This window comes from Oryzias melastigma, linkage group LG15 (assembly GCF_002922805.2).
Source record: "Oryzias melastigma strain HK-1 linkage group LG15, ASM292280v2, whole genome shotgun sequence".
Classification (NCBI taxonomy): Eukaryota; Metazoa; Chordata; class Actinopteri; order Beloniformes; family Adrianichthyidae; genus Oryzias; species Oryzias melastigma.
The window spans coordinates 19898534-19911044 of NC_050526.1; the positions used below are offsets into that span (position 1 = coordinate 19898534).

The 12511-nt window shown below is 36.9% G+C and overlaps 1 protein-coding gene across 1 annotated transcript in view; it reads right to left on the minus strand.

Annotated features, from left to right (window-relative positions):
- Positions 1 to 12511, minus strand: part of pcsk2 (proprotein convertase subtilisin/kexin type 2) — a gene marked incomplete at its 5' end in the record, with an annotated part of 32565 nt that overhangs the window by 6992 nt on the left and 13062 nt on the right. The window contains 6 exon segments of the mRNA XM_024297536.1: positions 781 to 1008; positions 3160 to 3260; positions 4119 to 4334; positions 7105 to 7280; positions 8336 to 8424; positions 9248 to 9324. Of these exon segments, the coding sequence (XP_024153304.1) occupies positions 781 to 1008; positions 3160 to 3260; positions 4119 to 4334; positions 7105 to 7280; positions 8336 to 8424; positions 9248 to 9324 (887 nt within the window).

Here is a 12511-nt window from a genome sequence, read left to right on the forward strand (position 1 = left end):
GTGGCCCCCACCCTGGATGTTTGATTGACAGATTCTCTCGAGCCGCTTTTAGTGGAAGGACTTTGAACAAGCTTACCCCTAATTAGCGACAGTAGTTGCCATAGAAACAGTGACTCAGACTGGCTCGGACCAATCGCTGTCATCTGGCTCCAACAAGGAGACGTCCGTATCAGGGAAAAATGGCGACTAAGTTGGCTTCATTTCACTAGAGCTGGAAGTAAGGGATTTTCAATGGGTGATGTCACACTCACTCTGTCCAGTTCTCTTATACAGCCAATGGAGCTGATCATCAAAATGTCATTAAGACTTCGGGAAAAATTAAATATTTAGAAGGAATTATTAATGTGATTTGGGGGAATGTGGACATTTCTTATTTATATTTGTATTTATTACAAACAAACATACTGCAGCTTTATTTATAACTGTAAAGAAATAATGACGACAATGAAAAGTAATAGTACATATATCAACAACATTAATAGTTTTTATCTTTATGTCTGAAACTCGGAATGAAGGAATGATGCATGAACCAAGAAATATGGATATATAATAGATTATGTTTGCAAGAACATAACTGAGAAGCTAATTTAAATATTATTATTTAGAAGAAACTCCCTCTGAAGATGTTTTATTGAATTAGGCTGTACAGGGACAAATGAAGAGCAAATTATTTTCCTTGGTGAATCTTCAAAGAGATCCTCAGAGATTCTTTCAATTTCCGTTTAAGAATATAAAGTGCAGCAATATTAGCTGATTCAAACTGAAATGTGTATGACTCACTGGGGTTCCTGAATGGATCCGGCCACACAGTGAAAGCGTTCTGGCACTGTTTTCCACTCCTTTGCCATTTTCACCATTCCCCCCGCGTCCAAAACACCGTAGCCAAACAAGTGGTTGAACTCCAGCCCAACGCCGTTCCTCCTCCATTGGTGGACTTCGTCATGGAGCTGGTTCCGTTTGGACGTCAGGACAGAGAGGTGCTGCATGTCTCTCCATGTCAGGTTGGGGCTGAGATGGACAAAGAGGCAGAAGATTAAAGCAGGAGGTAAAACTAGAAAGTGAGATGTCAAACAGATTATTTTGTGTGGCCTGTTGGGGAAAAGAGATTTGTTTTTTTCAAACAATAAAAAGCATGCAGAGGTAGTTTATGTGAGCAAAGATCTGTGAGTCAGTGTTTTTGCTTTAATGAAAGGCTTTCACTTATCATCGAATCACAGTGTGTGTTCTAGAGGACATTGTTTCCTTTGTTTGTGTCTCCCTCCATTAATTTGTGTGTGAGCGGTGTGAGCTTTGTTCAGGCCCTGCATGGTTCAAGTGGCTCTGGCTAATAAATGGCTAGTGGATTATTTGCTGCTGGACAGGATGAGCATCCGTCCCTCGCAACAACAACATCATTACTGTGTGTGCAAAGCAAACAGTACTTTTCACCCAGCTCCATTAGATGGTATAGGTTAATGGCAGACTTTGATATGAGGGATGATTCTTGGGAAAAATGTGAGACTAAACTCTCAAGACTTTTAGAATTTAAGAAAGTATATAATCCACAAGAGCAGCTCAATCGCAGAGGGGGCCAAAATCCAAAACACACCTTAGATCGCGGACCGAACAGGATAAACATTAATTAATTAATTAACTTTGAAAAAGTAACTTTTTAATATTACTATAAATCTAAACATACAGGAATATTATTCCAGAATAAATCAATTTAAACCTTAAATAACTTTCAATATTTTACTCTCAGTAAAAGTATATTTTGTCAAAATTATACAAGTTAGAATTGTTAATAACAATAAAATAAAATGATCTGGAGGGCCTGATATAATTACCTGAAGGGGCGGATCTGGCCCCAGGGCCTCAGCACTAGAGCTATGCAACAGGCTGGTGACCTAACACCAGGTTCACACCACATGCAGAAGCCCCGCAAAGCGTAATGCACACGCAATCCGCTTCACTTCCAGGTCACACCAGACACGTATTTGTTCGTGACGGTCGACAGGCGACAGAGTGACAGTCCTCATGAAAAGTTCAGTCTATTGTTCTGGATTAAAAAAATAAACCTCTTTATGTTGAGAAGCACTCCAGTGTTTTTTATTAAATGTTTACAAAGCATGATCAGAAGTGTTGATGAGTATGGATCAGTAACGGGCATTATTCTGCTTCGGGGGGTTGGGGTTGAGATGGAGACTGGGGGTTCTCCATATTCGCAGATTTGGCGTATTCGCGGAGGTCTCCAGTCCCTAACCCCCGCAAATAAAGGGAATACCGTAATTTTCATCTCTACAGTCTGTTTGGATACAAAAGTATCATCGCATTTATAAATCGCTGTGTATTATTGTAAAAAATGTTTTATATTTTGAAAATTGACCGTATTTTCTCATGTGTCTTGCTGTAACTTTCTGCCAGGATTGACGCATATTGCTTGCGGCTCCCACAAAAAAATAGATCAGACACCGAAAGTCGGCCGATGTGCTTTGCGCTTGGTGTGAACTACTCCATATGTTAACAAAGGCGCCAAATGGAAGCAGCCTCTGTTCCGCGCCACTTTGCAGCACCTCCGCGTGTGGTGTGAACCTGGCTTAAGGTGTTCTCCACCTTCACCCAAAAGTAGCCAGTTAAGGCTATGGCAGCCCTGGGACCTCAAAAGGGATACTCCGGGTTTAGAAAATGGATAATAAATTCATCATATTTGCTTGTTTTTTTTGCGTTGTTTGAGTTTATATTGCTTCTAATAAACTTAAAGCACAGGAAGTCGAATAAAAAGTGAAATAGAAAAATTAGATGTTTTTTTTCTTCTTGTACTAGGATGCAAATAAAGCTAATCAAAGTAAGACTTACGTCCTTGAAAAAAACTCACAAATGCTGGACTTTGCAAGAAAACATTTGGTTTTCATCATGGTAAAAAATGCAATTCTGAGAATGTATGTCTTGAAAGAGTTTTGTCTTCGGGGGTTTGAGGATGGAGATGCACATGCATAGAAGGTCAGGCCTGTTCTCGCAAAGAAAGGGCAATACATATACAAATTATACCTACTGAACAGTACTTTATTCAAAGAGGGTATTCTTGAATAATGAAAATTAATGTTGTTTTTCTTAGACAACCTTCATAAAATGTTGATTACAATCATTGCGGATTTGTGGAAAAGGCTATGGAGTGCATACTTAGCCTCGAGAGCCAAAGCAAAGACGCCTGCAGCCTCTGGAGCTGCCGCTGATGTTCCAGAGTGGCGCAGTGTGCAGTTTCCATACAGGTCTGTTGTCGCCTGAAAGCACCAAACAGTTGGAAAGAAAGAAAATCTGTATGAGTAAAAGTTGATTATATTTGATGTGTTTCAAGATAAAAAATATATATGTTTCCAGTGATTAAGTAACGACTAATTAAAGATAATTAAATCTGAAAAACTTAAATTCCATTTTCTGATTGAGCACATGGGGAATCCTCCATACGGAAAGTTCTACAACAAAAGAGCGAGATAAGCAAGATTGACGTGAATGTTGGCTGAACCTCAGAAATAGCATATTTGCTGAATAAACATTAGTTACTTTAATCTGGTGCTTAATTATAAATGATAACAGATTGACTGCAATTAGCAGAGAGACCCGTGGGATCAACATGGGCTTTGTCAACAGCTAAAGGTGATTTGCATATTAACAGCACAATTCCTGTCTCCTTGTCAAAAACTGCCTGACTATTGATTGAAATTTGGTAGAGTAAAGTCCCTTTAATAAAAATTTTTAAAGAAAGCGATTAAAAATCTAGTTGGCCTCTATAGAAAAACATACAATCAAAAATGACCAAAAACAGACTACTCAAAGTATCTGCATCTTAGTGCGGGAAATGGGGAGAAAAACTCAACAGAATATTCTTCAAAATCCTGATATCACAACTAAGCAAGTTTTCTCATGATAATGAGAAAGTGGATCTCGTTATCGTGAGGAAACGGTCAAATAAAAAAGTAGGGCAGACAGCTTTCTGTTTCCGTACAAAATAGCATTGTCCCCAGATCTGTTGCTCTTCTCTGCTTCAAATGAGGAGCTGCCACATAAACACAATTTTTTTGTTTTGTTTTTAAAGATATGTACGTGTACTGTGTACATATTGTAGAATTGAAATGACTCACAACACCAGCCTCTGGGTTCCTCTTGCGCCCGTTGCTGAATGTGGATGCCAGTGTGGAAGAGCAGCTCTCATCGTACAGGGCAGTGCGCCCGTCATTGATGGCAGAGTTGATGGAAATGGTCCACATGCTGGAGGCATAACCATCGCAGTTGCAGTCGTCATAGCTACCACCATCGCCTGAAGCCCAGACGTAGATGCTCCCTTTCCCTCCTCGCCCCTAAAACAGTATCATAAGCCCAGGATTACGTTAAAAATTAATCTTGGAAGTTCTCATTTTAAAATTAAAGTTGAAAACTAGGGAAGAAAATCTGACTCGACTCTAATTATTTTCTTCTGTTTAAAAGTTTGAACATTTTTATAAATCCAGGCGCAAGCCGTAGGCCTCTCCTGTTACCAGGTGGTGTTTTTTTTTTTTTTTCTAATTGTTCCTGAAATTATTTCTTGCAGCCTCTTTGATGCTCCTCCAAGACGCAAGCTGCTTAATCACAAGCAGCCAAACGAGATCTGGTATAAGTGTGGCCACCATCGAAGTGAAGCCAAGCAATTACTCAAGCTTCTGATGAACCAAATTCTTGACAGAAGCAGGCACACAAACCAGGAACAAATTACTTAAATTCAAATAATTAGAGTGTGAGCACAAAATGAGATGTTCAAATGAGATGACAAGGATTCTTTAGTGTCATTATATTATTAAGGACAAACAAATTATGTCTTTTTGTGCTATTTTCTGTCTGTTTTGTTGCATTCTGTCTCAAAGAGATTTGTGGGAAAAAAAAGTGTGAAAACACAGTCAATCAAACACATTGTTAAATGTTACAATTGGCAGATATAGAGCAGTTCGGAAGATGAAACGAACTGGATGTATCTCCACAGAGAGAGGCTCCTCTTGAACAAATGCTGCACCTGTGTCAACAAAAGACTGATGTTTTTTTTTTCCCCACAGAGGAGAGGATCGAGTGGAGGAGCGTCACATCCTTCTCTCCTTCTGCCCGACTGTTTGAAATGCACAGTCAGAGCACACCTCCGTGTTTTAGGCTGTCGTTTCCCTGCAGTATAATTTCAGTGTTTGCTTTCGTTTTGGAAAGAACGCTAATGCTCGTTTCCATCAAATGTGCTGTATCAATACTAGGGAATAGTTAGGGCTTGTGCGTGTGATGATGATTAGAATCAAAGTGACAGATTGCAGAGTGGAGACATGATTAGTTAGGTTTCTGTAATCACATACTACAATGAGCTTTTGCCTTTCTAAGAACCGAGCCTTAGATGGGTTTGCGTTCGACCTGCTCACAGATGGCGTGTGATGATTAATCAAGCTACTGGCAAGTGTGTGTGTTATCATAGCTACTCTATATACTTGTTGCACATCATGTGTGTATGCTCGTTTGATGCTCTTCGATGAGCCATGCTGAAGGGGCCTGGATGTGCAATCAGCTCCAGAATCCCCCAAACTGCACTTAAAACTAGCCGTGGAAATGTGGCTAATTAATAAGAAAAGGCTCTTAGAGTGGAGTTTTAGTGGAGTTGCAAGTGGCGTCACATATTAGGAATGCTTTGAATCATTTTGTATACTGAATTGACTCATCACAATCCCCACAGAATCCAGGGAAATCTCTCAGCAAAGACCCTCATCATTCAAGCAGAAATGGCTGGTCTCCAAAGAACACTGGGTTTATGGATAATCACTCATACAAAATAAGGAAACACATGGTTTAACAGTTTATTAAAATGGTCTTCTAATTAACTTTTCTCAGCTTTGCTCTAAAACATTATCAGACTGAACAGAATAAACTGATATGTAATTAAAAAAAGGTGACCTAAGAAACCATCACCTAGTCTTGTATTATTTTTCTTTTGTCATCTAGTTTTACTGATGTTTAATGTTTTAAGCATTCAGTTTCTTCAATTCACATTTGGTTTTTTAAAACTAATCATCACATATTAATCATTGTACTTCAGCGTATTTGAGCCCCTCGGTGTTCAATTCATCTTTATTTGGTTTCAGTTTATTTTAATCATATTGAAGTTTGCCACATTCAAATTTAATTTCCTTGTTGATGCTGCAGTGTTTATTTCATAAGCTCTGTTTAGCTGCTTGTAAGTTTCCAGTTTGTGTAAAAAGCGTAAATCTGCAGGCATGGATTTATGGATTTTCAGTATCAAACCTAAGAAAATCATATCATTTAGTGCTGGGCGATATGAACAAACACATATCGTGTGGGGAATAAAAAGTGTCCATCGTGCTATTTCTCTATCGTTTTTATTTGTTTATTGTTATTGCTGAACTTATGCGCAAAAAACTGTTTTCCTTCTAAGAAACTTGAAACTGTCGTGCACTTTAATAATATGTTTCTCATTTGTAACTATTCAGTTACCTGTTACTTGAAAAAAAAAAGTCAGAAAAAAGTAAGTATTAACATTTTTTGTCTTTTTTTTTGCAGAGAATAAGTGAAAATACTTTATTGTTGTATATTGTGATATATATAGTTATTGTGATATAAAATAATCTCTATCATGATATACATTTTTTAATATCACACAGCATGGATGTCTTTGTTTTATGGGGGTTCATGGAATAACAGAGCTTAGAGATCAATACCCAAGTTGGTAATTATCAAAATGAAAACAAAAAAGTACCACATCTTGTTCAGGATTTTTGCTTCTTTCCAGAACTGAATTTCATCAAAACAATGTTCAATAAAATTAAAACTCAGAAGTAGTTCTGGGGTATCAATACTTTGTATTAGTTGGTTCTTTTCTAAAGGGGATGGCACAAATCCAACCAGTGTTTATCATGAAAACAAGTTATAAAATAACAAGTCACATTTTTATTTTAACTTCTACAAAATAATAACAATTCATGAGCCAAAACTAAAAAAAAAACAAATTTTGGTAACATTGGTGGAAGCAAACGAAAACCGGAGTTGGAAAAATAATCAAACATTGTGATTTATACCAAAAGATATTTGGGAATCTTTTTGATACTTCACCTTGTTGACCCCATCAGCCATCGCCTGTAATGTCAGCTCTCTGGGTCCATCCACCGTCTTGCCATCGTCAGTCGGGCCCCAGCTAGCACTGTAAATATCAATCGTCTGAGGCATGTGGCTGATGGATGATGCTTCAATGATATCCGTCATGAAAGGCTGGTCCAGCATCCGGATTCCTGGAAGAGAAAGAACTCTGGTTTCCATTGGATTATCAGTTTTCTGGGTTGTGAATCTTTTCCTCCAACATGATTCATATCTCAATACATGGTTCACGAATCTATATATAAAACATTCAACTAATTTTGTGGCAATACTATACAGTCCAATTCTTTTCAATCTCTATATGTTTTCTTAATTTGGCATTTAAAACTATAAGTGAAAACTTCTGAGAACTGTTTTGTTCTTTGCGGTTTACAAAAAAAGTGTCATATTTATTTTTCATGTATTGTTTGAATAGCTGCAAAAATGAAGGATTATCATAAGTTTAGTACACAGCTCCCGCGGTAGGATTCACCCTCAGCCAATTGTAATTGATTCTTAGTAGAAGCAACCTTGTGATTTGACGTTTTTTTGTTTGCATCACATATGGATAAAAAGCAAACTGGAGGGAGCACAACAGGAAGAAAACGGAGAAAATTTCCAAGAAACAGATTATTTCTAAATCAATTTCATACCTTTTTTACCAACATAATTAGGCTCATATGTATGGTTTTCCACCAATAAATATGTTTTTTTAGACTGATTTTTCTATACGTATCCTTTATATACCTACTATAGATTAACCTTTAAAATGTGATTAATTTATGTGATCAATAGGAGGGAACCATTACATAAGGAGTATAATTTAAAAAATATGAAAAAAGGTACTTTCAGATTTATAAATGAAAGGTTTCTTTCCTGAAATAAAAAGCACAAAATAAACAACAACAACAAAAAATTTATTCTTTGGATTTAAACTATTTTTTATGTTTGGCTTCCACAAAAATTTTCTGCTTCTCTACCGGATTTGAATTAAATAATAATAATAATAAAATGCTTCAACAGCACAGCATAGTTTATCCAGAGCCGTGTGCATTTAATGTAGGAAGCATTCGGTGCCTCTCTCAGTGAATCACCCTAATCATGAACCTCTTAGCCTTCAATCACACTATTGTCAGGGCTGTTATTTAACTTCAATGTCTTGTCATCTTTGTTGTGTGTGACTAAACCACAGGCTTAACACGGCACACACCTGCCACCTTGGAGTTGTAGGCGACTCCCACACCGCAGATGTTGTTGTTAGCTGCCGCAGAAACCTCCCCGGCACAGCGAGTGCCGTGACTGATGACAGAAAAGAGAAAAAAAAGACATGATTCGACAGGATTTGTAAGAAATGAAATGGACTTACAAACAACATGACTGGATTTTAATTAATCAGACTTAAAAAAAATAATAAACAGAGTCAGTTTTTAATTAAAAATGAACGTTAAGTGTTTGATTTGACAAATATTTTTGTCAAAAAAACAATAATTCAATTCAATCAATCCTGTGGTTATATTTGTTTTTTTTTTTTGGTCTCTGTGTGATACGTGTGTCCCCATCCCCTCTCTCCCCACAGGGACATTGTGGAGTCCACCCCTCTTTCCCAGAGTGCTTTGCTGCAGACTGGCAGCTATTTATAACAACCGGCTGATTAGCCAGCGCGAATTGCCCAACAGTCAGCAACTGCTGCTATATCAAAGCTCCTCAATCGTACATGCAGGCACATCCACAACCATGTCTGCGCACATGAAGGGAGGAGAGCTGCACAAGGAACAGATGTGTCTTTTTTTTTTTTTCTGGAGCCAGTAGCTCACAGAGTGATTGAGAGATGACAGATAAGGTTTTATCCCTTCAGAAGGTCACTCCTATGTAACCCTTTAGCTCAACAGCAGACTAGACTTGTGATGGTCCTCTTTGATACCTTATTTCCACTTCATGGGTGATTAAAAAATTACCACTGTTTTCTGGAAACAGCTCTGGTTATGCTCCACTGTTTTCTCTTAATGGAACTATATGGGGAGAAAATCAATGCAGAAGAGCCACCCGTCTTCAGGGAGAGCACACATACAAAAATAAAAACACTCTGTGCATTTAAACAAGGAGTTTTCTGAGCTAGCATTACCTATTGAACCAGTCATCCGTGTAGCGTGGAAATGGAAATGGGTCATTGCTGCTGAAGTCATAGCTGGCATCGGCATTCTGAAAGGACCAAATGGATGCATTTACAAAAAAAATAGCAACACTGAGGCAAAAATAAATGAACAGTAGAGAGAATATGTTACTGTTTCTGGCTGCTGGGGGGGATAGAGTTAATTACAGCTTTCACTGGGACAAAGGAGTAGTATAACCGGTCCATCATGGACTGATGCAGCAAAAGTTCAAAGTAAGTTCACAGTCAGAATCACTGATTCTCCAAACATGCATGATTTTAGACTGGAGAGAACAACCAAAATCCTCAGTTGGTTTTCAAACAACTGCATAATTAGGTTTTTTTTTTTTTACTTTATTTCAAAATTAGTCAATTAAAGGAATTTCAAATACATAATTAAAAAATGCAAAACATAGTTTTCTTAGGTTCTATAATTGCAACTTTCTTACTTTGCGGATGCAACTTTTGACGCCATGTTTTGTCCCTTTATTATACATTTAATGTATTATTTTTGCTTTTGACGAATGGGGAGTAATTACGCTTGTGAAAGTGTGAAACCATTATATCTTTTGAATTAGCATGTCTTTGTTGCAGTTCTTTTGCCCGTTTTAATCATTTTTATCCCATTATTTTCCTCATTTATATTTATAATGGCATTTTTCTCCAATTGCTCTCATTGGAATTTTAAATATTTTCTGCCTGGAAATGTGTTGACACAGCAGGGGACTACAAGCTGAAAACACACAGCCCAGCAGTGCGATTGTGAATGAAAAAAAGAAAAAAAATTACAAGCAATTATGATTGAAAAGCAAATGAGTGCTTGAGGGACATGCAAGACAAATCCAGGTTCTGCTAGGATTTCCTGTTTACTTTCTGCATTTTAATGGAGGCTTAGCAACATGTGTTCCGTGAAGCCTCGACAAGGAAAGCAAAGCCATGTTCACCAGCTGTAGACAACATCAGATCTGTGTTGGAGACTGCTTTCTTGCTGCTGCCTGACTTATCTGAAGGCTGGCATTTAGAGGAGATGACTCAGTCAGCAGCAAAATGTGAAAGCAAACAAAAACAGCTTCTTGACCCAATGGAGAAACAATGTAATTACTGCAACATGGAGCAGGTACCAGGAGAGCAGAAATGCTTCTGGCGACAGGAACTACAAAACAAAATAGCTGTAAGTGATAACAGAATGGGCAATTACCATTTTGTGTAAGTTTAAATGTTATTTTCCTGCTTCATTTGATTTATATTTCTGGAAAAACAACCCCTAGATAAACCAGAGACAAAGTAAGTGCTTCCATTTTTCCAACTTACATCAGATGAAAATATTTGTTCTTTCTCTGTGAAATAGAGCAAAAAAAGTAGAACTCCTTCCCAAAATGTATTTTTTTCTTCATCAGTCAGACTGGGCTCTGTCTTTGTTGTTCTTTTTATTTTCTGTTTAGAAAAAAAAGCTAAGAACAATTGGTTTGGTGAACCTCTGTCACCTTACCTTTTCCCAGCATCCCTCAGCTGTACACTCTGCTCAAAGGAAATTGCACTTCAGAGTCTGGTGACTCAAACTGGATAGTGATGCCACTTTGTGCATAGTCAAACATTTGTAACCAAATAAGGACAACACCTATCTATTTCACTGACTTTATTTATAAGCAACCACTAAACCATGTTTGTCCAAATAAAACGGAATGCCAATTTTAAAAGGGCTAAGATGTTTTTAGAAGTTGGGTTAAAGTGAGGGTTCGGTATTATCTGATTTAAGGTTGTAAAGATGACACAAAATGCTAACAAATTAACCCTATATATTCATTGATATCATAATTTTATACTTCTGTGTCCTCTACATCGTTACCATGATTCAAACTTTCATTAAAAAGTAATTGTACTTGGACCATGTTTTCTGCCCTTTAGTGGATGACCTTTCCACTAGAGCACGTGTGTCAAAGTCAAGGCCCGTGGACCCAATCTGGCCCACTGGGTGATTATATCCAGCCTGCCAGATAATTTTATATTTTTGTTATTAATGCCCTGATGTTATCTTGTGCTGGTAACATATTGCAACAAATTCTCATTCCTAACTCGTCACAGATTAACATTTGGTTAACAAGTTAAAAACTGAGTGTCCCCAACTCATTTTTTTTTTTGAGGTGCTGGCAACTCCAATCCTAACTCTAACCCTGTACTTGACGCGGATTGGTCCAGATGCGGTTCTGGGCGGCTGCTTCAATGAAACCCAAAAAACTCATCATGCAGGAAACATTTTACTAATTTTTAAAATGTCATGCTGAGAAAAAGATATTTATTGATATTCCGTTTTTTTAAATGGCTACTTCCTATATTGAAACAATGCTAAATTAATTGATAATAAATTATTTTTAATACAGTTGCACCATGTTAAAAAATAGTTTTAAAATTTGAGACGATGGGTAAATAAAGTTCTTTTTTACTCAAAAACTCATGCCAACAAACATTGTCGTAAGCAAAAACGTACCAAATCCCCCAACATATCATAATTGATACAATGAATATCCATTTAAGAGCTTAGGAACATCTTAACTAAAAAGAAAAAAAAAGAAAATGTTCTGTTAAATATGTGATCTAGTGGGAATTACAGGGTTAAAATGACTAGATTAATAAGTTGGGTAACTCTTATCTTACTGTTTTTAGACTTCATTAGACTATTATGTGCTGTGAATAACCAATACTGTGAGTTATAAAAACTTCTGTGTCCCAAAATCTATTTTGTCACCAAAGGAAATGGAAAATTAGGTTATTTTAAATTAGGACAACTGAAGAGTTTGAAAAGGCTAAATCCAAACTGCTGAAGGATTTACTCATGTTATATGGCAGCGAATCCGTCAGTCCTGGTAACTAATATTGATAATACGACTGTATATCCATATTAAAATGTGGTTATAAAAGTTACAGTACTGCCTTAAATTATTCATATTCCTGGGTATGAAGGCTTTCGTGGAGAATGGCACCCACTGAATATTGAATGAATGAATGAATGATTCAAATTATTTTAATTTTTATAACAACAACACCACCATTTGGTTACCACCAAAAAGAGGCTAAAATCCAGTTTTGGTCACTTTTAATTATGAGATATTTCTACGTATTTAGGTTATCAATAATAAAAGGGTATGTGAACAAATATTAAAACGTCTTTGTATCTTTTAATAATGCCCTTAATAATAATAATCTTTTTTCAAGAAATTATATTTTTAATCTATAGCATAG